The following is a 24311-nucleotide window of genomic DNA, read 5'->3' as shown; positions in this document are numbered from 1 at the left end:
GGTTTTTTTGTAACCGGAGTATTTTTGTAACATTCTCAATATTTTTGCAACAGAAAGTTCATTAAAAAATTGTCGGAATTTATTTGCTTAACAAAGTCAGTATTTGCTAAAATTTATAAATTTACTTTTTAGTGAATCACAAAACACTTTCCCTATTTTTAATTTATGAGCAGAGTACCTACTATTGAAACACAAGGTTTTCATTCCTTTTTAATACTGGGTCTAGTTCAGCCTTCTAAAAATCATTGCCTTTAACGTTACCTCAATTACATGGTTTTTTTATTGGTATACTTTTGCTTTAATTCTTGCATTCAAAATATACTGCACAGTCATTGAAAGGGTTGGGGGAGAGTCTCACTTCCTCCGAGTGATAAGAAATATTTGCATGCCTCAATAAAAACACCTATTGCAAATTTTGCATAGTTAAGTAGTTTGCTCATTGCGCTCTTTATTCAGTTGGGCGACGCTGTTGGCGCACTCTACACGGCATACTCTCCACTATACAGTCGCTTTGAGCACTCAGAAAATGCGGCATTCTTTAGCGCCTATTCCTCAATCTCAATGGCCCGAACTGCGAGATCTCTATGAGGAACAAAAAAGATTATCCAGCTGCTATAACACAATTCAATGTTTCATAGACTGGAAGGAGCAAAATAAGGATGTCGAAATTAATATTTTTTCGCTGGATGGAGAATGGGCACAGGATGGTACCTACGTGGGGATTGTGAGTTGATAAGCCATGTGAATACTTCTAAACAAATACTTACAGGTATTTTGACGAGTAATAGCGCATATTTGAGAGTATAAGGTGTAACAGGTACAGAATTCAGAGAAGGAGCTACTCAATATCTCGATACTCAATTGTTCATTTTACAACAACTGCTCAATTTGATTGAATGTGATGGCAATATTTTAATATGGGCATTGCTTTGTTGTGTTATTGTCATTGTAAAAATGCCGTTAAGTAAGTCAGTACTTTGTGTGCGCGCTCTCGATTGTTTGAAAGCATTGACGCACAGATTCTGAGTGAATCCTTCTTGCAAAGAAGGGAAATGTAGAGGCTCGAAAACTAAATTTTGCCAACGATGCTGCCAATGTGAGCGTCACAAAATATACCAATTCGTTTTCAAACAAGCAGAATGACAGCTTATTAAAATATTTCATGACATGAACTGTTAAATTCATTCAATTTGCTGCCTCTATTGGCAATTTCATTGCTTGTGGAAAGCAATAAAAAGATTAGTGTTGAGATGCTTAGAAATCAAAGTAGTAAGCATAGGTATTAATAAAAAATATATATGTAAGTAACTGCGCTTAGAAGCATTTAACCAAATCGTTTAGCTTTACTTTGCGCTAACATCGATTTTCATTTATAATTTCTTCCCTTTCTTTTGAAATCTAAGATTTAGTTAGATTCATTTGGCTAATAAGAATAAATTCACAAAGACAGAAGTCCCTAGGTTTGGCCGACGTGAGACATGTCCTGTATATCTATTTTTCGAAACTCACTTATAAAAAATGTTTCCCCAATTTCCAGATTAATGCACCGAGAATCAATTACGTATTCATCAATACGCTCAGCGAGAACCCCGCACGTTTACTTGTTGCACTCAATACGCTCAAATGCAATAAACCATATATGATCTTAGGCTATCATGAGCGCCTGATGCCCACTGTGGAACAACACTATGTAGATATGGATTTTAAGAGAGAGAATTTCAAGCCAAGTGGCCTTGCTTGGCATCACATAGAAAGAGAAAAAGCGGAACAATTTGTGGTGGAGTGAGAACTACATACAAATACATTTGAATATGTGCCAGTGTGTGAATGATTTGATTAAATTTGTTGTTTTTTTTTTTGTTATTTTTTGTAATACATATAATCAGTGTACCGCAAGGTTACACATTGCAGCGTTTGGAGACGAAACATGCCGAACTGGTGAATAGCCTTTGGCCACACCGTGAACCTGGTTCGATAGCTTTAGTGGAACTTTTAATCACCTACAATGACAGCGTTGGAGTGTTTGATGGCACAGGAAATTTGGTTGCTTGGTGTTTGATGTGCGTAACAAAAAAAAATAATAATTAAACAAAATAAAAAAAATTAAAGAAAATTTAAAATAAAAAAAAAATAAAAAATAGAAAAAACATTAAAAAATACAAAAATTAAAAAAAAGAAAAAAATAGAAAAAAAATTAAAACAATAGAAAGAAAAACTTTAAGAATAATGCAAAAAATTTGCAAAAAAATAGAAAAAACATTTAAAAACTAAAAAAAATATAAACCAAAAATATAAAAAAATAGAAACCAAAAATGTATAAAAATTTGAAGAAAAAAAAAAAAATAAAACAAACAGAAAAAGAATTATAAAAAAACAATACAAAAATTAAATAGAAAGAAAAACATTAAAAAAAATGCAAAAAACTATCAAAAGAAATATTAAAAAAATAGAAAACCAAATTTTTTAAAATAAAAAAAAAAATAAAAATAGAAAATTAAAACAAAAACGAAAAATATAAAAAATAGAAACCAAAAATGTATAAAAATTTGAAGAAAAAAAAATAAAACAAACAGAAAAGGAATTATAAAAAAAAATAAAAAAATAAAAAATAAATTAAAAGAATTACAAACAAAAATGAAAAACATTAAATTTCAAAATATCCAAAAAATGCCCAGGAGTATTAATGTTTTTATATTTTTTTCAGTTTACCAATGGGCTGCTTGGGACTCTTGCAAGTGTTGGACACTCACAAACGTATGGGTTTTGGTAATCTTGCCATTCGTCATATGTCCAAATTAATTGCCGCAAGGGGCCTTGAAGTTACTGCTCCAGTTGTATTCCAGAATGTGGCGTCACGCTCGCTCTTCAAAAAATTGGGTTTCAAGCCAGTTGGTAATGCTTACTTTGTAGTTGTACCAATAGAGTGTTAAAACTTAAAGTAAAGTTTACAGTGTATGACATAAATAAAAAGTTAATGTGGCTTCACTCACAGAAAAAAAAATTAAAAAAAAAACAAGTAAACAAATTTTTATTTGTGTTAAAATAAAATAATTTTTGTTTTTATATTTTTTATTTTTATTTTTTTATTCTAAGTTGAAGAGTTCCAGTGAGAATTCAGTGCGCCTAACGACAAGTCTAAATTGTGAGTGCCTGCATCACTAAAGTGCAAGCCATTGTTTGTGTAATGTTGAATTATTACATCCATTTATATGTATGTGAATAAAAAGTTTAGTATAAGTTTATTTTTTGCTTGATAAGGCAGTGAAGTGTAAACATTTGCGTTAACGTGGGAAGGCGTTTCACTCTTATCACTAATACATATCGATAAACAATTTTTTAGATAAGCCTCTTCTTTTATGCTGGGTAAAGAAGAAGAAATGCGTGGCTATATCTGTTACAAGTACCTGATTAGATGAAAATATCTTGTTGTTGTTGTTGTTGTTGTTGTTGTAGCAGCTTACTAAATGAAAATATGCATTTACTTTTCCTTAGGAAGGCATAGTAAATTGAAAACTTTGAAGCCGTTTTTCTCCCCATTAGGTTTTTTGAGTTCTGACACTATTGAAGTAAATGAGCAATAAATGATAGGCTTTTATGAGTATAATCACACATCACAAAATAGTCCATGTATTCCACTAATGATACTCAAAAATATAAAAAAATAGAAACCAAAAATGTATAAAAATTTGAAGAAAAAAAAAAAAAAATAAAACAAACAGAAAAAGAATTATAAAAAAACAATACAAAAATTAAATAGAAAGAAAAACATTAAGAAAAATGCAAAAAACTATGAAAAGAAATATTAAAAAAATAGAAAAACAAATTTTTTAAAATAAAAAAAAAATAAAAATAGAAAATTAAAACAAAAACGAAAAATATAAAAAAATAGAAACCAAAAATGTATAAAAATTTGAAGAAAAAAAAAATAAAACAAACAGAAAAGGAATTATAAAAAAAAATAAAAAATTAAAAAATAAATTAAAAGAATTACAAACAAAAATGAAAAACATTAAATTTCAAAATATCCAAAAAATGCCCAGGAGTATTAATGTTTTTATATTTTTTTCAGTTTACCAATGGGCTGCTTGGGACTCTTGCAAGTGTTGGACACTCACAAACGTATGGGTTTTGATAATCTTGCCATTCGTCATATGTCCAAATTAATTGCCGCAAGGGGCCTTGAAGTTACTGCTCCAGTTGTATTCCAGAATGTGGCGTCACGCTCGCTCTTCAAAAAATTGGGTTTCAAGCCAGTTGGTAATGCTTACTTTGTAGTTGTACCAATAGAGTGTTAAAACTTAAAGTAAAGTTTACAGTGTATGACATAAATAAAAAGTTAATGTGGCTTCACTCACAGAAAAAAAAATTAAAAAAAAAAACAAGTAAATAAATTTTTATTTGTGTTAAAATAAAATAATTTTTGTTTTTATATTTTTTATTTTCATTTTTTTATTCTAAGTTGAAGAGTTCCAGTGAGAATTCAGTGCGCCTAACGACAAGTCTAAATTGTGAGTGCCTGCATCACTAAAGTGCAAGCCATTGTTTGTGTAATGTTGAATTATTACATCCATTTATATGTATGTGAATAAAAAGTTTAGTATAGGTTTATTTATTTGCTTGATAAGGCAGTGAAGTGTAAACATTTGCGTTAACGTGGGAAGGCGTTTCACTCTTATCACTAATACATATCGATAAACAATTTTTTAGATAAGCCTCTTCTTTTATGCTGGGTAAAGAAGAAGAAATGCGTGGCTATATCTGTTTCAAGTACCTGATTAGATGAAAATATCTTGTTGTTGTTGTTGTTGTAGCAGCTTACTAAATGAAAATATGCATTTACTTTTCCTTAGAAAGGCATAGTAAATTGAAAACTTTGAAGCCGTTTTTCTCGCCATTTGATTTTTTGAGTTCTGACACTATTGAAATAAATGAGCGATAAATGATAGGCTTTTATGAGTATAATCACACATCACAAAATAGTCCATGTATTCCACTAATGATACTCATATGATTTGGAAATAAAATGCATTTGCTTGTTTGAACAGCGATTTTTATTTTATTTACATTTCTTTTACTATATCCCATAAAGAAAATACAAAAGATGAAACTAATTAACTCAAGTGGCCAATCATTTACTAGAATCTAAAGCAGAAATAAAGGGTGATGAAATTGGAGGTACTTTTTCCAACAGGGTTTTTTCGACAGCATGGAAAGACTTACCCCTCCTTAACGTTTGCAAACCGCATTTGTTGTAATTGTATTACGAAAATCTACGCTCTGGGAAAGTGTTCAGGCCAATTTATGGTTCCCCACAAACGTCCTACTGTACACACTATTCGGAAATCATCGACAACATTGAGAGTAATTTCACATTATTGGATGATACTCGAACAATTAGACCACGTTTCGCCCGTTCACACGATTCGGCTTCGATTTTTACAACATGGCCTACTTTATGGTATTACTTGGGCGATTTTACAGAAATATCTGGGTTTAAAAGCGTATAAAATACAGTTAGTCCAAGATTTGAAGACGGCTAATCTTCCAAAGTGTCATAACTTCAGTAGTTGGACTCTTTAAAAACTCGCCGAAAATACGCATTTTGGAACTCGAATTTTGTTCAGCAAAGAAGCTCCTTTTTGGCTTAGTTGAATAAACAAAATTGCCATATTTGGGCTGAAGAGCTACCCAAAGCCATTCAAGAACAGTCATTACCACCATTGAAAACAACCGTTTAGTGCGGCCCATGGGCTGGAGGAGTCATAGACCCCTATTTATTCAAAAGCGAGGCTGGCGCCAATCTAACAGTGCATGGCGAACTCTATCGCGCCTTGTTAGGCAACTTTTTGAAGCCGGAAATTGAAGCCCATGATCTCCACAACATTTTTGTTTCTCAACAAGACGGCGTTACTTGCCATACAGCACGTGAAACAATGGATGTACTGCGTCGCTGTTTCGGTGAGCAATTTCTCGCTCGTCTCGGACCAGCGAAATGTCCACAAAGATGCCAATAATAATAAATATAATTCGCGATGAAAATTGATTAGTTTAATTACACTGCAAAATACAAAGTGACACAAAATTATTCACTCTATCGGAAGATTTATAATTTTTGTAAACAGTAAACGGCACGACAATCGGTTCTAGATTACCGGAGCTACATGGATTTATATCCGGTTAAGAAGCGTCACTTCATTACCATTCCTCGCCTATGTATGGGAAATGTTTAAGCTGCTACAATAACAACAATCATTCCACTTAATCATGCATATTTAACATGATTTGCCATTTAATCATGCATGGCACAAAAAAATATTATCGAACCGCAACTGTAAATAAGGAGTATTTTTTTGAAGAGGAACAAAAATATTATCGGAATGAATTTTTTTAATTATTATGGTGGTGGAACAAAGTCCGAATAGCCTTTCCACCTTGAGCGAAAGCCATAATGTTACCTTAATCTGGGTCCCAGGTCATCGGAATATTAAAGGTAACAAAAAAGCAGAATTACTGGCAAGAGGGAGATCTGCCATGAATAACGCTCTTGCAGGATCGGTATTCACACCATTAGGTGCAGTCAAGAGTACAATTTCCCTAAAATACCTCCGAATCGCAGATTTTAGATGGAGAGATCAGACGAAACGCAAAATCAGCAGAACGTTATGGCCCACCTACAACCTCAAACAGTCGTCAACATTGATAAAAATGAAACGACAGGACGCCTGGAGACTTATGGCTGTCATAACTGGCAATTGGAAAACAAGCAGCCAAGAATGTTAACCCTGGACAAACCGCAGTTCGAGAGTCTCGAACAACTGTCTGGCTCAGATTTCAACAACCTAATAAGGTTCTTAAACCGCACTGACTGCATATAGTCATGTCGTAAATAACTAGTAAACAAGTTGGTAACGAGGATGTGGCGCGAAAATGGTGCTAGTTGGATTCTAGATGAATCATCACTCTACCCAACCAACCAAACCCAATGCAGGTATCTCCTCGCAGCGTGGACAGGTTTTTGAGCAGACTCCTTTAGATTTCTTTTCATTATTATTTAAATTAGGGAATGAAGATCTACAAAATGTCTGAGTATTCCGCTTTTTTTCTTTTTTCATATTTAAACTGTGCCTTTTAGACCTTAAGCTACCAACCATACGGAGATTGGTGCGAAGAAAACACAGCTGCTGGAGCGACCAGTATTGAAAATTCGGCACGGCTGTGCACATCGTCAATGCGTCAATTCGGCTTATTTTGCGGTTGGATATGGACCTACCTCCGCATAGGATTGTGCTGACGCGCGAATTCTTTTATTTTTCTTTAATCTATACGCCTGCCGTTCGCTTTTGGTCTCCCTATATACAGCCTGTGTCAAAAGAAAATAACCGGTTTTTTTTCTTATAACATCAAGATATATTTCGCTCTGCTTTTTGTTGCGTAATAGTTTCACTCAAGGGCTACGACGCCAGTGCTAACTCAGTTTGGTGTCTTCGAAACTTTTCCGTAAACGCAACCAAACAAATATGAGGGAGAAGTGCACGAAGCGTTTCGAGGCGATATTTTTATGCACACATTCGAAAGGGCCGAAATTATCTTACGCCGCGGCTGCAAAAGTGATTAAAAATCAAAAAAGTTTTTTGTGATGTGGAATCAGCGGTATGAGGTGGACAAAAAAGTTGATAACTTTTCCGAGCACAACTTGAAGCGAGAGATGAGAAAAAAGCAGGATAAAGTGATTTTCCATCTTTAAGTGGGTCCCTTCTTTGCGACTACGCCAAGCTCGCACATTTCCCGTTAAAAAGGGTATAGATGAGAGAATCAATACCATCGAACGACAACTGAGGAAGCGAACGTATCCTACCATCCCACATCATCAAAACCACTGCGCTCAGAAAAACACATTGAAAAACAACAAAACAAAAAAATGGCGTCAAAGTATTGGACTGGCCTTCCCACTCCCCAGACGTCAAACCCATTGAAAATGTGTGGAGAACTGTGAAAATGCATCTTACCGGAAGGCCAGTCCATGATTTAAAGCAACTCGTTTGTCAAGTTCGCAAAATCTAGTCCTGTTTGTCGACGAGCTACGCTGAAAAGCTGGTTCAAAGCATGAAGAATATGTTAGGCTATGCTCGACAACGAAGAGCTCTACACGGCTTATTGAGTAATTGCAACTCATAGTTTTGTATATACTTTCGTGTAAAAAAATTTTTAAATATTTATCTTTTATACTTCTTGAATAATCGCGGTTTTTTCTGACACATACTGTAATATGACGTATTGTTACTTGGACGCGGATTGTATTGAGAAAATATTTGCATGTGGAACGGATTTGTTAACGGTCGTGTCTCAGGCGTTAAATGTTTTCAAGGGGTTAATAAAAGTAATTCAATACAACAAATTTGTAAAAATATTTTATGACAAGCCGCCTATTTTCCTCAAAACTTTATTTTCTCTTTGATAAGAAAATGTGGAGGAAAATATTATTATGCATCGGCCGGGAATCGAACCCGGGCCGCCCGCGTGGCAGGCGAGCATTCTACCACTGAACCACCGATGCTGTTGGCAACTCTGTTTCAATATATGTACAAATTTTAATGTTTTTATAATTTTTTTAACTTTGTCAGACAAATTGAAATGTTTTTTTTATTTTCTATATACAAAAGAAATCAGATGTTGTTGTATTGCCAAATCAGAACCCACTACACACATTTTGTAGTCGGGTATTTATAAACTTTTAACTGCAGGTTATGTGCTGGTCTTAGCGAAATTAGCTTTACAGATTAACCGACTGTTGCTTTATCGTTGCCACGAAAGTCGGTGCTATGTAACCGGAACGACCCGGATTTGTAGCCGGCCAAGGACCGTCACTTCAGCAGCATTCCCCATACGCAAGTGGTATCTTTATGCTGATACAACAACAACAACTATTGCCTTATTTAGGCCTATATAACTTACAGCAGCTTTCATCTTTATACTCGTAGGTTCGAGAAGTTGTTAAAACCCACTTGACATAGAATGGAGGAGAGAGGGCTTGTAAATCATTGCAAACAAGACTGCCATTTCTTCAGATTATTTAGCTATCTTAACAAACTCGATATAATCATTGCTGTAAATAAATATGAAAATCATGGTAACCTAAGGGAGTTGCAATATTAAAAACAAAATTCAGCTGAAAGCCTCCGTTGTTAGCGCTGCGTTTCTTTTTGTCTATTTAACAATTTTATTGTTATTTAAGTTTTTGAAAATACAAAAATAAATGTTTATATCTCGATAATCTACTATATTTGCCGCATCACTTCTATACTTGCTAAAGAATTTCGCTGCTCGTCAAACGAAAATTTTTTACGTGAAAGCTACAACAATTTAGCGATGATCAAGCGGCTTTGTTGTCAGTCCTTTAACTCACAGGCGGCATGCTTAGACCAGTGCTTCGAAGCATAAGTAGGAATATTTTTTTTTTTAACATAGTTTGCATACTTTCAGGCGGTAGGCTTTGAAGAAGAATGGGCTAGCGTAACAGTTTGTCAAAGTAAAAATAATGCAGTGATACCAAATCATATGCAACGTTAGATGAAGGATGAGGAGAATTTGTTTATTTTATTCTCTGATGGTTGGTAGAACGCAAGCAGGCAAATTTTAATAAAACAAACAACTAGCTGCAAAAAAGAAAATATATTTATACTCTTTATTTCGGTACAAAGTTTCATATAAAATCTTTCATAAATGCATTTGTATCAGCAGATGTGATTCACCAGGCCTTTGCATGGAGGACAAAATATTAGTGCCCCGATTTATTTATAATAACAATCACGCAAATAAAGTAGATGATTTGTTGGAAAAATCTATAGCTGATGTGAGAAAAAAACTGATTTGCATCGGCCGGGAATCGAACCCGGGCCGCCCGCGTGGCAGGCGAGCATTCTACCACTGAACCACCGATGCTGTTGGCAACCCTACACCAAACCGAAAATTAATATTTTCAGCTGCGCAACGAATAAAGATTAGTTTATGAAAAAAAGCGTTTTAAATCGAAGCAGATTATATGGAATAAATTAATCTTAAACAAACTTTTTGTACATTTTTTATGCATACTTTGGAAATGGGAAAGTTAATGACATTAGAAGTTTCTATATTGAAGTAAAGGTCAAGAGAAATGTAAAGGTCTGGCTGCATTACTACTAAGCACCAATAGGTCCATGTGATGGCTTTCAGCCAGCCAGGTCAACCTAACTTAACCTCTGTAAATTGAAGTAGAGAAAATAAAAACACAAAAAAAGTCTTTCAAAAGAGGCGCCTAGATGTCAGTAGAGAATAGTCCCTAGACGGTACCTTCTTTTTATGCAATCTTTGGTGATTGTTCTGTGGTCAGGAGTACAATTTAAGAACAACATTTGGCAAAATTCGATATTTTTTCTGAATACAATCGTCCGAATTAGTCGACAATTCAAGGGCTGGTGAACAAATTTCAAGCAACTGGTTCCTTCGAGGATAGAAAAAGTACTGTCGGAACAAAAGCTGGACGTTCTGTCGAGAATATTGCTGCTGTAGCCAAAGTGGTGCTGAACAATCTTCATCATCGATATCCGATATCTGGACGCGGTTATTGTGAAATATAACCTTACAGTGCGCTCAAAAAAATTGAGATCAATGTGTAAAGCAGAATGAATTACTATAAATATACATATTTTTGTATTAAATAATAATATATAGCCATTGGTAAGTAATTTTTTCCTGTTCTTCTAGAAAGTATTCAAGAAAAAGAAGTGTGAGAGTGTGAATTGAGAAAATTTCTGGTTGGTGAAACAGTTTTGGGCCATCTTTACCCAACATAGACCCAGTTTTTGCTGAAAAATTGCATGAGGATAAACAATCGATTTAAATAGGCGAATTAAAAGTATTTATACATATTATATTAATTTTCTTGCTTTGAAATATAAAAATATTTATTTCCTTCCTATGGTTTAACTATAGAGGAAATTCTGCGCCTTGTAACATCTTAATCTTATAAAACACTACTTTTTTTATTTCATAAAACTTTAGGATATATTTTTTGCTTTTTTAGAAGCAATTATAAACAAAATACAATTGCATCGGCCGGGAATCGAACCCGGGCCGCCCGCGTGGCAGGCGAGCATTCTACCACTGAACCACCGATGCTGTTGCTTAAACTTTAGTCAGCAGTTAACTCGATTGTTTTTGTTTGTGTGTTCGTCAATTTTAAAACAGAGCTGACGATCGCAACACTTATTGCTAACAGCGAGCAGAATTTAACAGCTGCTATGTAAGCCCTTAACAGTAATGCAACTGTTGATAACATATCGCCGGTTAAGGTTCACTAGCGGCCCGTTAAAATGGTGGAGCCAATATTTTTGTGTGGAGTGCACGAAAAAAATATCACGACAAAAATTTAAAACTTTTAAATAGCCAAGAATTATGTGTTCGCGTATGGAATTGGAGCGCATAGTAGCATTACTGGGTGATGGTTTGCTGTTTTATTGGCAAAGTTCACATGAATTGAGTTTTTAATACAATATTTAACTTTTTTTTGTCAACTTTTCGTCCCTTTTCTACCTCGTCTATAGCAGTTTGAAGTTTAGATGCCATTTCTTCGGTGGTTTTTTCTATTGCGAGGATTGCTGTGCCGTCAGCAAAAGTGGCGATCATAGCGCTTGGAGGAATGGTACAACATTCGTGTACAGAAGGCAAAACAAAAAAAACGGCTCCAAGGTTGCATTCTTGGTTAATGGTTGTAAAGGGTTAAGGAGTAGCCCTTTAGCACTGCGACCATGTTGATCTATTGTGCACCCTATGCTGTCTATTGACTGTGAAGTATGCTTATGAATTGTACCAGCTCCTTCTGAGGGAGTGATTGAAGGTCTTCATCTGTAAGCATGAACTTGTTTAAAAACCTTTTCCTTCTATGCGTCAACCCCGGACATTCGATAATGAGATGTTCCATAGACTCCTCATCTTCGCAGCAGAATCTGCAGGTGCTGGTGTTAGTTATGCCTAATTTATGTAAGTGTTTGTTGCAGGTGAAGTGACCCGTGAGGGCGCCTGTGAGAGTGCGAATGCTCTTTTTGTTTAACGTGAGGGCCATGTTGGCTCTTTTAGCGTTGAAACTTAGGAACTTTTTGGAGTGTCTAAGACCCTCTACATTGTTCCAATGCTGATTTAATAGAGTTTTGGCCCAGTATTTTATTTTTTGTTTTAGGTTGTTTTTGTTGAATCCGAACATAGGGCTAGGTCCGATGAAGTTTTCATCTGCCCCTTTTTTGGCTTGAGCGTCTGCCTTTTCGTTGCCGTCGTATCCCTCATGTCCCGGTACCCAAATTAATGAAACATTATTTTTGGATGCCAGATTATTGAGTGCCTTGTGGCATTCTAAGAGGGTTTTAGAGTTGTATGTATAGCTATCTAGAGCTTTTAGGACTGATTGGCTGTCCGAGAGTATTTTAATCCTTACTCTCTTGTGGTTCCTGCGTTGCATGATGTTTACTGCTTCCATTATTGCGTATAGTTCCGCTTGGAATATAGTGGTGTCCCTGGTGAGAGTGTATGATTTGTGGATTCTGGGTCCCACTACACCTGCTCCTACACCGTAAGGTGTTTTTGATCCATCAGTGTACCATTTTTGTGAATCATCATTCATCCATTTCGGGTTTGTTTTCCACTCTATCCTCTCTGGAAAGGTAACTGAGTATCCTTTTGTGAAACAGAGGGTTGGGTCAATGTGGTCTGAAACTTGAGCCATGCTTATGGTGTTTTTGATTTTGTTTAGGATATTTAGGTGACCGGTGAGGTTGCCCAATTTGAAATTTACTTTCATGTGTAGCATGAGTGCTTGCGTAGCTGCTTCCTCTTGGATTGCTATATGAAGTGGTGGGAGATTAAGGAGTGCTTCCATGCCAGCTGTTGGGGTAGTTTTCATAGCCCCTGTGATGCATAGGCAAGCAAGCCTTTGTACTTTTCCCAGTTTGGTTATCGCTGTTTGTTGGATAGATTTGCCCCACCATACTAGTGCCCCATACAGTATGATTGGTCTAACCATTTGGGTGTATATCCAGAGGGCCATACTAGGGCTGAGGCCCCAGGATCTCCCTAGTAATTGTTTGGTTGTCCACAAGGATTTCGTGGCTTTTTTTGTTATGTTATTTATATGTGATTCCCAAGTGAGTTTTTTATCTAAGGTTAAACCTAGATATTTGACCTCTTCCTTTAGTTCTATCACTGTTTCATTTAGTTTCAATGCAGGAAACTTTATCTTTCTTTTTCTTGTGAAGGGGATTATTGTGGTTTTGTTAGGGTTGATCGACAGCCCCTCCTTTTTACACCATTCCCATGTTGCATTCAAGGCATTTTGCATTAAGTCCGTTAGTGTCCTTTCATGGTTGCCTTTTATTATAACAGATATATCATCTGCATAACCAATGGTTATGAATCCCTTGTTGTTTAGGTGCTGCACCAAGTCATCAACTAGTAGGGACCATAGCAGTGGAGAGAGAACTCCTCCTTGCGGACATCCCTTTACTGTTGTGACATTGAGTTCAGCTTGGCCTAACGAGGCTTTAATAATCCTCTGATTAAGCATTTGGCTTATCCAGTGTGTTAATATTGGGTTTGCACCTCTTTTTTCGAGTGCTGTTTCCATGGATTTGTAATTTGCGTTGTCGAAGGCTCCCTCTATGTCCATAAAGGAACATAGGGCTATTTCTTTTTGATTTAGGGCCTTTTCTATATTGACAACGAGTGTGTGCAGTGCTGTGACTGTGGATTTCCCTTTTTGGTAAGCAAATTGCAGCTTATGAAGGGGTTTTTTGAAGATTACTTCTTCTCTTAGATGGTATTCGAGTAGTTTTTCCATTGTCTTTAGCATGAACGATGATAGACTGATTGGCCTGTAAGATTTTGGAGAGTCAGGGGGTTTGTTACCTCCCTTAGGAATAAATATTACCTTCACTTTCCTCCATATCTTTGGAATGTATTCCAATATTAGGCTAGCTCTGAAGATTTTCACCATGACTCGGATCAGTTCCACAGTGCCTTTGGATAAAAGTGCTGGGAATATACCATCCGGCCCTGGTGATTTAAAGGGTTTAAAGGAGTTAATTGCCCACTCTACCCTTTCGAAATTTATGATTTTGTTGACAAATGAGACCGTAGATCTCCGTTGATGGTGAGTTACCATGTCTAGACTATTGTCGATTGATGAGTCATGACTTTTACAATCTGGGAAGTGAGTCTTTAGAAGAAGCTCTAGTGTTTCTGCGAATGTGTTGGTAATAGTTCCGTTTGGACCTTTTAGTGTTCCTATGGGACTTGAGTCGCCTTTGGAAAGTGATTTTTGGATTCTAGCTGTTGCTGGAGTATCTTTTAGATCCTCGCAGAAGTTTTTCCAAGAGTTTCGTTTGGATTTCCTTAGTTCTTTGTTATAGTTAGTTAGGGATTTCCTATATTCGTCCCATTTGTTTGTTTTCTTTGCAGTGTTGAATAGTTTTCTCGTTGTTTTCCGAAGTTTGTCAAGTTCGTTGTTCCACCAGGGGACCCTCTTCGTGGAGGATTTGATTTTTAGTGGGCAACAGTCTTGATATGAGGCCATGATTGAGTCAGTCATTTCTGTTACTGCCTCTTCTAGTTCCTCTGTTGATGTTATTTTGCTTACGCTGTTATTAAGCTTAGCTGAAAGACATTCATTGTATCTTTTCCAGTTTGCTGTTTTTGGGCTCCTGTAAAGTGTGGAGAACTTTACCACCCCATTTAGGTCAAAGAGTATGTGTTTGTGGTCAGACATTGAGTCCTCATCCGAGACTCTCCAGTTACTGATCATATTCAAAGATTTGTTAGTGATTAGAGTTAAGTCGAGTACCTCTTGTCGTATTGCGTTTACAAAAGTGGGTTTATTACCCCTGTTTACTATTGTTATATTACTAAGTAATAAAAATTCAAGGAGTGACTCACCTCTGTTGTTTGTATTCGTGCTTCCCCATGCCACATTGTGGGAGTTGGCGTCGCATCCAATGCATTCTTGCGTAACTGCAGCGTTTATTTTCTCTAATTTGGAATACTCATTGCCTTGTTTGATGCAAAAATAGTGTTCAGTGATAAATGATTTTAAAAAGGCACTGCATTGAAGTGGAAGACGTGAGTTCAATTTGTTGATAAGGCCTTCATGCCAAATCTTGTCGAACGCTTGCTCGACGTCCAGGAAGACTGCTGCGCATTTTTTTATTCGCTTCGCACGATTTTTCTATTTCATCTGTTATTCTGTGCACCTGGTCTATGGTGGAGTGCTTGCAATCAAATCCAAACTGGTGTGAAAGTATCAGATTACGAGATTCAATTATTCATTTTAAGCGATTTAAAATAAACTTTTTCAGTGGTTTTGAAATTTGTAGCAACAAGGAGTTTGGCTGGTGTGAAGAAACAATATGTGGACCCTTCTTGGTTGGCAATCATAATCAACTCCGCAACTCTCCACAGGCTTGGAGCATATTAAAAATATAAGGGCTCATGTATCATACTTTTTTTGGAGTTCCGGTAATGAAACAAAAAGTGTAAGTGAACAAAAAAAAATCTCATATCTGCGAATCCACTACTTGTTTTGTTCGCCCGCAACAACAACCAACTCTCATTTATATGTATAAGTATGTATATATGTATATATTATATATAAATGTATTCGATATGCTTTGTTTTATTTTCAACTAATTCGCGGTAGTGCTGCTTATTTTCTTACAAAGAGAGGCAGAGAGCCAGATTGAGCATGAAATTGTGTAGTAGCAAAAGTAATTCTAGTACATGTACAACATTATACATATTTGTTGGTTTATTTATTTGAGATGTTGGTTTATTTATTTGATGAGACTTACAACTACAATTCAGTGCTGGTGATGAAGCTAAGCAAAGCAAATAGAAAAATTTACTGAAATTAAAGATCATGAGAGACAACAACACATATGCACATAGAGAAGAGCACTCGGCGAAAACTTGAATTGGAGCTTTATACAAATAACAGCATCGGTGGTTCAGTGGTAGAATGCTCGCCTGCCACGCGGGCGGCCCGGGTTCGATTCCCGGCCGATGCAAATTTCTTTTTTATAAATAAATATTTAGTCTTTAGTTTATGTAAACACCTTTAATCACTTGCTCTTAGAAGTTGTGTAAATATAATAAAAGATGCATTAAAATTGGATTAAAGAAGTAAGTGTTCATTAATTATTATTTTTAGTCTTTATTTATTTAAATTTTACACGGAAACTTTGGATTCTAGGAAGTCTTACTTAAACATCTGTGGCTCGGTGGGAGAATGGTTGCCTGTTACGAGAGTGACCGCGTTCGACTCCTGGTTGTTGTAAATACGAGTATTTTGTTTGAAAAATTAAACAAGTACACTGATCTATACAAGTAAAGTACCGTAGACCAACCACTTAGTTTAACATCTTACAGATTGATGCGCCGCCGCACGGTGCACAGTGAAAAATGAGGATTAAAAACAAATAATTACTAACTTTTTAATCTCCCGCGAGAAAAAATTTACATTTATGTGATCAACACTCTTAGAGAAGTTTGTTGAAATGAAATTTCGCTTTTAATCGACTAACTACTTATTATAATTTCATGTAAGTATTATATATATTAGCTTCCAGCAAGAGAAGAGAGCTTAGTTGCTCAGTGCCTCGTAATATTTTGAAAGTTTAGCAACTTCAGCTTTTTTCTTCATAGATTGGTGATATAAATTTTTGTAATTTTTTAAAAACACTTTCTAACAAGCATCGATGGTTCAATGGTAGAATGTTCGCCTCCCACGCGTACGACCCGGGTTCGATTCCCGGTCGATGCAATCAAATTTCTTAATTTATGATGTTCATATTTCATTTTAGTAAGTAATTCACATTTATTCAAAGGAAAGGGTTCTGCTATAAATATGAACTGAACTATATTTTTATAACATAAGCCCACATTCCACTATCAGTTGCTTGTAATGCTGAAAGAAATATATGACCAAATAACGTTTGAAAAAAAAGCAAGACTGATCGGCAAAAAACAGCTTTTAAATTATTATTAATCCTCGGCAAAACACTCGCAGGTAGATAAGACAGAATTGTAGCGAACAGCGGGTAACGGTTTGTCAGGTGGTGAACAGCTGATCTGTTCTCGTCGTTGAAATTGCCGAAAAGATCAATGGTGGTCAATGCACTTGCGCAGCTTGGTCTTATCAACTCAAGTATGTATATTTAGATCAAAGTTGCTGGATTCACCGTTTTATTACTTTATTTTATTAAATTACTCTATTTTAGACAATCTTGCAGTTTTTTACACAGTCTCATAGCACAAATTACAGTTCTTCTGAAATTTCAGATTTAAACGAATAAATTAAAATATTTTGCAGTTTTTTTTTAACTTTATTAAACATATTTTTTAGCTTTAAACAATTTTTTTTTTTTACTTTTTAATTCCAATACATTATCTAAATTTTCAAATCTTACGGCAACTCTGTTATTGTAACGCAGCGCTTCTCTCAATACGTTAGTTTACATGTCGTTCATTTGTGTGCATTCCAGTCAGCAAATGGGGAAAGAGTATTTTCCCCAATTCAATTTGAATAAGGCAAGAATAAGCAGGAAATTAGAAATTCCAGCATTCTTTGTTATTTTATGAACAAAAGATTAAAAAAAAATATTTCAGATTCTGCTAAATTTGAACCTCCGTTTTTCATTAAAAAAATTATTTTAAATATTTCGGTTTTTAAAGCCTGTTTTTGTTTAGTTAAGTAACGTAGAGGACAAATGAGGCACTAAGGAAACGAAGCGGAATCTGATGAAATTGATGGAGAAAAGTTTGAAAAAGACACCAAGTTATCTGAGTAGAAGAAAACTGGAGGGTGCTACGCCAAGAGAGGTAGTGTTCCGAGAGCAGACCCTACGGAAGCTAACGAAATGGAAGTTACCACCGATGAAATGAAATCAGAAGAGTCTAAAGAAAGCAGGATAATGAAATGAAAATGGATAAAAATGAGTCTGAAGGATATGGAAAGAATAATGAGATGGCGCCTATCATGGTGCCGTTACTTTGCTCTCAGCAAATTTGACAATGAGTGACGTCGTTTTAGCTCCAGTATGACCAGATTACCACTTTCGTAACTTGATTTAGCATTTTTTTGTTATTAGTCTCGGATTTTCAGTCCTTTCTTCATGACATTTTTCTAGCCTAACCGTAATAATTAAACCGTAAAGTTTATAATTTTCTAAAATGTACATTTCTAAAAAATTAGTTCAATAATTCACTCAGTTTTATTTAGCTTTACTTTTTTCAATATCTGGTCGCATTGCCGCGATTGCAGGTGTTGTTCGTGTTCTTCTGTTTTCAGCAGTCAAATCTCTTTCTCGCTACTGCAGTGTTGCCTAGTTTTGAATATAAAAACGCACTAAAATGTCCATTTAAAGAGAATAAAATACCAAATTTCCATTGAACTACTTAAAGAACTTTGTATGCGTGACATGTAACTAGATTGGGTACTCTTTTTGTAAAAATGCTATGGTTTCTTCAGCATTTTCTGGTATTTTGTTGCTTATTTGTACTATGAATAAACCTCTTGGTGCCCCATGCCCCACTAAGGATTAAGGACCGGAAGAAACGATTACACCTTTATGGTTTTAATTCGCATTCAGTAAATTCAAACGCTCTTTAAAATGTGTAAAAAGGTGTTCAATGTTAAGAAGAGTTGAGAGAAGAATATAAAAAAAGGAACAAAAAATTAAATTTTTACTTTCAAAACATCAAATTTTGTAAGAACCAACAAATCTTCATTAACTCTAAAATCTTCTCAGAGTGACTTTTTTAACATTCTTTTGTTTAATACTACAGTTTTTTTTTAACTTACAGTTTCGGTAAATAAAATCACTAAATTTGTAACGAAGAGCAAATGGTTGGCAACACTGCACAACTTAGCTAATGCGACGTCACGCACTCTCTGATGGGCGCAATCTTGTTTCTATCGTTCTTGAGTTTGAAGTTGCTAAATCTTAATTACAATTTGACAACTCGGATAATGTAGCATTTGTGAAGTGGTTGATGCAGTTGATGAGCCAGAGAATGATATTGATGTCGATAAGGCAGAGGGTAGCAGCCCCATTAAGTAAGTGAGTTAAGATCGCACGGCTGGTGAAGAAAAAAAATCTGTGCCACCTGTCAAACGCATTCCACTAGCTGTTCAAGTCGATGACAGTCTGAAGGCCGAACAGAAAGAAGAACGACCCAGCTGAGGTGGACCGCTAACTACCTGAGTGGTCGCCATTCGTCGGTGATATTTGAGACCAAATCTCTAAACAGAGGAAAATAAAGCAAGGAGTTCCACAGGGTGGTGTCCTTTCCCTCTTGGTTTTTAACTTCTATATCTCGCAACTTCTCCAGCCACCAGTGGGAGTCTTCCTGGTCTCCTACGCTGACGACTGCATGATAATGGCGTCGAGCAATGACACTGAAGGCCTGTGCATCAAAGTAAACTACTACCGCGCCTGCCTTTCTCGCTTCTTTACTGTGAAGAACCGACAACTTTCCCTCATAAAGTCCACGGTTCACCACCTGGGCAAAGGAGGTTAAACTGCAACTTAAGGTTAAAGTCCACGCCACACCAATACCGACGAAGCTACAGACTTGTCGAAACACTGCCATTAGGACAGCGACAGAGGACTGCGGACGAGACCCAGGACAAAACAGACCGACAATTAACGACATTAATCGGGAGACTCTTACCACTTTCTTAACCCCCCGAATACCGTCATCGGAGTCCAACCACCACCCATTGCAGACGAAGAGCTCCAACTACCCGACACTGACCACCTTTTCACATGCCCATCAAGCCCACTCATCTAACACCCCTCTCCCTCTGGACCCAACCTGTCAAAACAGCAAGTTTCCTGGGCCTACTGTTAAATGAGTTAGAGGAAGACGACCAGTGGTTTACACTAAACTGACAGGGCAAAGTTAACTGCTACAATAACAATAACAACAATTACAACGACCCAGCTAACCCACGACGAACTCAGGTGGTGGAAGGAGGTTGTGGGAATGTTCAACGTCAAAGTGGTTCATCTGGAGAGATCGGCTCTATTTGGATCACACGATTTGGTGTCTAATCGGGACGATCAGACTTAATTGTAGGGCAGTGTTGCGATTGAGAAACTTCTGGCAACAATAGCGACTGAATGAGATACCAAAACAAAACTTGAATTCGCCTTGATGGCGACAGTAGCTGGCGATACAGAACGCGCCAGAAGATACGCGCTGCTCAATTTGTTTTTGAATTTTGACAATTCTTTAATCACGTTTTTTAATTCTCCATTGCTAAAGGAAAGGTGGCAAATAAGCTACTGCTTTAGGCGAACAAGAGTTTACGTTTAAACAAATATTTTTTTAAATCTTATTTTTATTTCTCTTGTTGAAGTAACTATTTCATTTCTTATCTTCTGAATGCGAAAAAAGAATGAAAGAGCGCATAAGTCGACTTTCAAGTTTTGTGTAACTTCAAATTATTTGAAAGTTTCTTGTAGACAGTTGTTTTGAGCTGCTGCAGCAGTTTTCTTTATTTCCATGTCTTTTTGTTTTATCAATAAGCTTACACACACACACACATTTCCTTTCTGTAGTTCCAATTGAATTTAAATCGACTTCATTTGTTTCCCTCTCAAAGAAAAAATAAAAGAAACTAACAAAAGGGCAGCCAATGGAGCCAAGTTTGCTTGAAAGAGTATCGAGTATCGCGTATGCCGGCTATTAGCTGAATGCCCTGAGTTTCACCGCTGCTACAGAAGTAATAATAAAACTGTGTAAAGGTTTTTCATTTACGATCTACCCTAGGTATACATTTTCCGGGTGCATTTCTGTCATGGAAAAGTTTCATATACATACGTAAAAAGCAACTGTAGTTCGACGGCGACATAAAACTGTGACACAATTGACTCAAGTATTTTAGACATGGCTTATTTGTAGGATTGAGTAGAATAAGTAAACTGAAAAAATTATTACGAAAATTTAATAATTTTAAGATGTTTACAGTCAAATATTTTCGATTTCTCTTGAAATTAATATAAAAAAAAGTTCTTTTTGAAAAAATATATTAACAAAAATGTATGAGAAAAATTAAAATTTAGTAAGAAAAAAACATTTATTAATTTTTGAGATCTTTTCTTTGGAAAAAATGTATTAAAAAAAATTTCTTCGAAAAATTAAAAAAAAAAAATTTCAAAAAATGGATAAGAAGTAAATTGAAAAAAATTGAGTTATTTTGAGATCTTTAAAGTCAAATATTATCGGTTCTTTTTAATATCACAACAAAAAAATTGTTTTTCTTTTAAATATATTAAAAAAAAAATATTAAAAAAAAAATCAGTTTTTTTTCCAAATTTTTGGGAAAAAGAATAAGAACTAAACTGAAAAAAATTGTACAGAAATTAAATAATATTGAAATTTTTAAAGCCAAATATTTTCGGTTCTTTTTAACATAAATTTATTTTTTTTTGATAAAATATTTAAAAAGAAACTTAAAAAAAAATGTGTTCAAACAAATAACTTTTTGTTTCTAATTTAAGGGAAAAAGAAGAGGAAGAAGTGAACTGAATTTTATAAAAATTGGATAATTTGGAGATCTTTAAGGCCAAATATTTTCGGTTCTTTTTAATATTAAAAAAATTTTTTTTGAGAAAAATAGATTAAAAAAGAATGAGAAGTAAACTGAAAAAAAATTTACAAAAATTTAATAATTTTGAGATCTTTAAAACCAAATATTTTCGGTTCTTTTTAGCACACAATTTTTTGATAAAATATATTAAAAAGAAATGTTCAAAAAATGTTTTCAAACATATAATTTTTTTTTTTAAATTTAAGGGAAAAAGAAAAAGAAGTAAACTGAGAACGATTTTATAAAAATTGAATAATTTAGAGATCCTTAAGCGAAATATTTTCGGTTCCTTTTAATATTAAGAAAAAAATATTGTTAAAAAAATATATTAAAAAAAAAATGGTTGACAAAAATTAAAAAAATGAAAAGGAATAAGAAGTTAAGTGAAATTTATAAAACTTTAATAATTTTGAGATCTTTCAGTTCTTTTTAATAATAATTATTTTTTTTATTTAAAATTCGGGCAACTTTTTTTAAATTTACTTGCTATTCTTTTTCCCAAAACTTCTGAAAAAAAAATTTTAAGTTTTTCGAAACTTTTTTTTAATTTTTAATATTTTAATATTTAACAAATTGGAGCTCAGGTTGCACAGACTACATGACTCCGTACTTTAATTGGGAGAGAAGGTTTCGCACTACAATTGAAGAGGAATGATGGGACAAAGGCATGAAGCCTGACCATAGGACTTTTCACATCAATACAGACGGCTCTAAAATTTTAAACGGAGTGGGAGCGGGCCTTTACTACTCAAAACTAGGGATAAGGCAGCCTGTCAAGCTGCCAGACCGCAGCAGTATTTTCCAAGCGGAAGCCTTTGCTGTGGGGAAAGCCGCAGAGCTAGCCTACACTAGAACAAGAAAGAACTCAATAATTAATATATACGTGGACAGTCAAACAGCAATAAAAGCAATAAGCTCATAGTCCAAAAATCTTCGACGGAGCAGGGAGGCCATAGAAAGGCTAGCCGGAAACAGTAGGCTGCATATCTACTGGGAACCTGGTCACAAAGGCGTTATGAGGAACGAAATAGTAGATGAGATAGCAAAAAATGCTGTTAGACTACTAGACTTGAACAAGAGAACGACGTACCAAAACCGCTAAATACAACATTCAATGAAATGGACGACTACATGAAAAGGCGAGTGGAAGCCAGGTGGATTAATCTAACCGCATGCAAAACAGCAAAAGTCATGTATAGAACAAAGTGCAAAACAACTGGCTCAATTCGTACCTATACTCTCACGAAAGGACTGCAGAGCTATTATAGGTATGCTAACAAGTCATAATCTATTGGCCGCACATGCTCACAAAATAGGGATTGCTAGCACAGACAAATGCAGGAAATGCAGAGAGGATGTTGAGGAAACTTTAGAACACCTTCTGTGCGTTTGCCCTATTGTTTGAGGGTCTGAAGGATGTCTCAAAAGCGAATCTCTCAGCTCTGCTTAAATTCGTATTCATAGAGGTTGGTCTCCATCTGGTATCGCTAATTTTTATAATTCCATGATAAAGGTCTCGATTTCTTGCTGTCTCCAATAAAGTTTCTACATTGCCGATTCCAGTCCAATGCCTTATATTTCTCAGCCAGGATAGTTGTTTTCTGTCTATGCCTTGTTTGCCTCCTATTTTTCCATGCAGGATTAGTTGAAGTACGTGATATTTGTCGTTTCTCATAATATGACCCAAATACGCAGCTTTTCTTCTTTTTATGGTGGTTAGTAATTGTCGATCATGCTGAATTTTATGCAATACTTCAGCATTTGTTACTCTATCTGTCCAGGGTATTCTTAGAATTCGTCTATATATCCACATTTCAAATGCTTCTATTTTATTCATTTCAGTGGTTTTAATGGTACATATCTCCATAGCATACGTAACACGTAACATTTAACGAATCGAAATTTTAATTTAATATTGAAGTCATGATTATTCAGAACCTTTTTGTACTTATGGAATGCAGCCCTAGAAATTTCAATTCGAGCTTTTATTTCTTTTGAAGAATTCCAATTTTCGTTAATCCAGCAACCTAAGTGTTTGAAATTTTTTAATCTTTCTATGAAATTTTTTAATCTTTCATTAATTGTTAAGCTTGAGTCAACATAGGTGTTTTTTCTGCTGACAATCATTTATTTAGTTTTATTAATATTGATTTTTAAACCGAAGTTTTTACCGCAACGCGTTACAACATTCACTAGCTCCTGTAGTCCACTTAGACTGTCTGATAAGAGAGTTTTGTCGTCAGCATATCTGATGTGGTTAATGTTTGTCCCATTTACTTTAATGCCAGTTTCTAATCCTTGGAGTGCTTCTTGAAAGATTATTTCGGAGTAGATGTTAAATAGTAATAGTGAGAGAATACATCCTTCTCTAACCCCTCTTAGTATAGGTATAGCGTCTGTAGTTTCGTTGTTTATGTTAACTTCTGCAGTTTGCTGCCAATAAAGATTGCGTATACATTGAATTTCTTTTGTATCGATATCATTGTTTTGAAGAATCTCAATGAGCTTATCGTGTTGAACAGTGTCAAACGTTTTTTCATAATCTATGAAATACATAAACACATCTTTTTGGACGTCTCTGCAATTTTCAACTACTACTTGAATACAAAATAGGGCTTCACGTGTGCCCATGCCTTCT

General features: G+C 35.2%; 1 protein-coding gene and 5 non-coding genes across 6 annotated transcripts; 3 read left to right on the top strand and 3 right to left on the bottom strand.

Annotated features, from left to right (window-relative positions):
- Nucleotides 1–445: 445 nt before the first annotated feature.
- LOC129249153 (uncharacterized) lies at nucleotides 446–2980 on the top strand. The gene is made up of 4 exons (XM_054888815.1): nucleotides 446–724; nucleotides 1538–1782; nucleotides 1887–2060; nucleotides 2705–2980. Exons 1-4 carry the CDS (start codon nucleotides 527–529, stop codon nucleotides 2928–2930), a joined length of 843 nt encoding a protein of 280 aa, XP_054744790.1. The 5' UTR covers nucleotides 446–526; the 3' UTR covers nucleotides 2931–2980.
- Nucleotides 2981–8483: 5503 nt separating this feature from the next.
- Trnag-gcc (transfer RNA glycine (anticodon GCC)) lies at nucleotides 8484–8554 on the bottom strand. The gene has a single exon. It is a non-coding gene; the product is annotated as a tRNA-Gly (tRNA).
- Nucleotides 8555–9868: 1314 nt separating this feature from the next.
- Nucleotides 9869–9939, bottom strand: Trnag-gcc (transfer RNA glycine (anticodon GCC)). The gene has a single exon. It is a non-coding gene; the product is annotated as a tRNA-Gly (tRNA).
- Nucleotides 9940–11083: 1144 nt separating this feature from the next.
- On the bottom strand, nucleotides 11084–11154 carry Trnag-gcc (transfer RNA glycine (anticodon GCC)). The gene has a single exon. It is a non-coding gene; the product is annotated as a tRNA-Gly (tRNA).
- A 4857-nt stretch (nucleotides 11155–16011) lies between these two features.
- Nucleotides 16012–16082, top strand: Trnag-gcc (transfer RNA glycine (anticodon GCC)). The gene has a single exon. It is a non-coding gene; the product is annotated as a tRNA-Gly (tRNA).
- Nucleotides 16083–16766: 684 nt separating this feature from the next.
- Nucleotides 16767–16837, top strand: Trnag-ccc (transfer RNA glycine (anticodon CCC)). Its single transcript has one exon. It is a non-coding gene; the product is annotated as a tRNA-Gly (tRNA).
- The last annotated feature ends 7474 nt before the right edge of the window (nucleotides 16838–24311 follow it).

The sequence above is a fragment of the Anastrepha obliqua genome, chromosome 5 (assembly GCF_027943255.1).
Source record: "Anastrepha obliqua isolate idAnaObli1 chromosome 5, idAnaObli1_1.0, whole genome shotgun sequence".
NCBI classification, from domain to species: domain Eukaryota; kingdom Metazoa; phylum Arthropoda; class Insecta; order Diptera; family Tephritidae; genus Anastrepha; species Anastrepha obliqua.
Note: the sequence above shows the minus strand (reverse complement) of the source record. Positions and strands in the feature narration are given on the sequence as shown.

What these genes read in the sequence shown, in the direction of transcription:
- LOC129249153 (XM_054888815.1), top strand. Translation starts at nt 527, where the DNA reads ATGCGGCATTCTTTAGCGCCTATTCCTCAATCTCAATGGCCCGAACTG. An exon ending in GCGGAACAATTTGTGGTGGA is followed by an intron (nt 1,783 to 1,886) that starts GTGAGAACTACA and finishes ACATATAATCAG; the next exon opens with TGTACCGCAAGGTTACACAT. An exon ending in TTGGTTGCTTGGTGTTTGAT is followed by an intron (nt 2,061 to 2,704) that starts GTGCGTAACAAA and finishes TATTTTTTTCAG; the next exon opens with TTTACCAATGGGCTGCTTGG.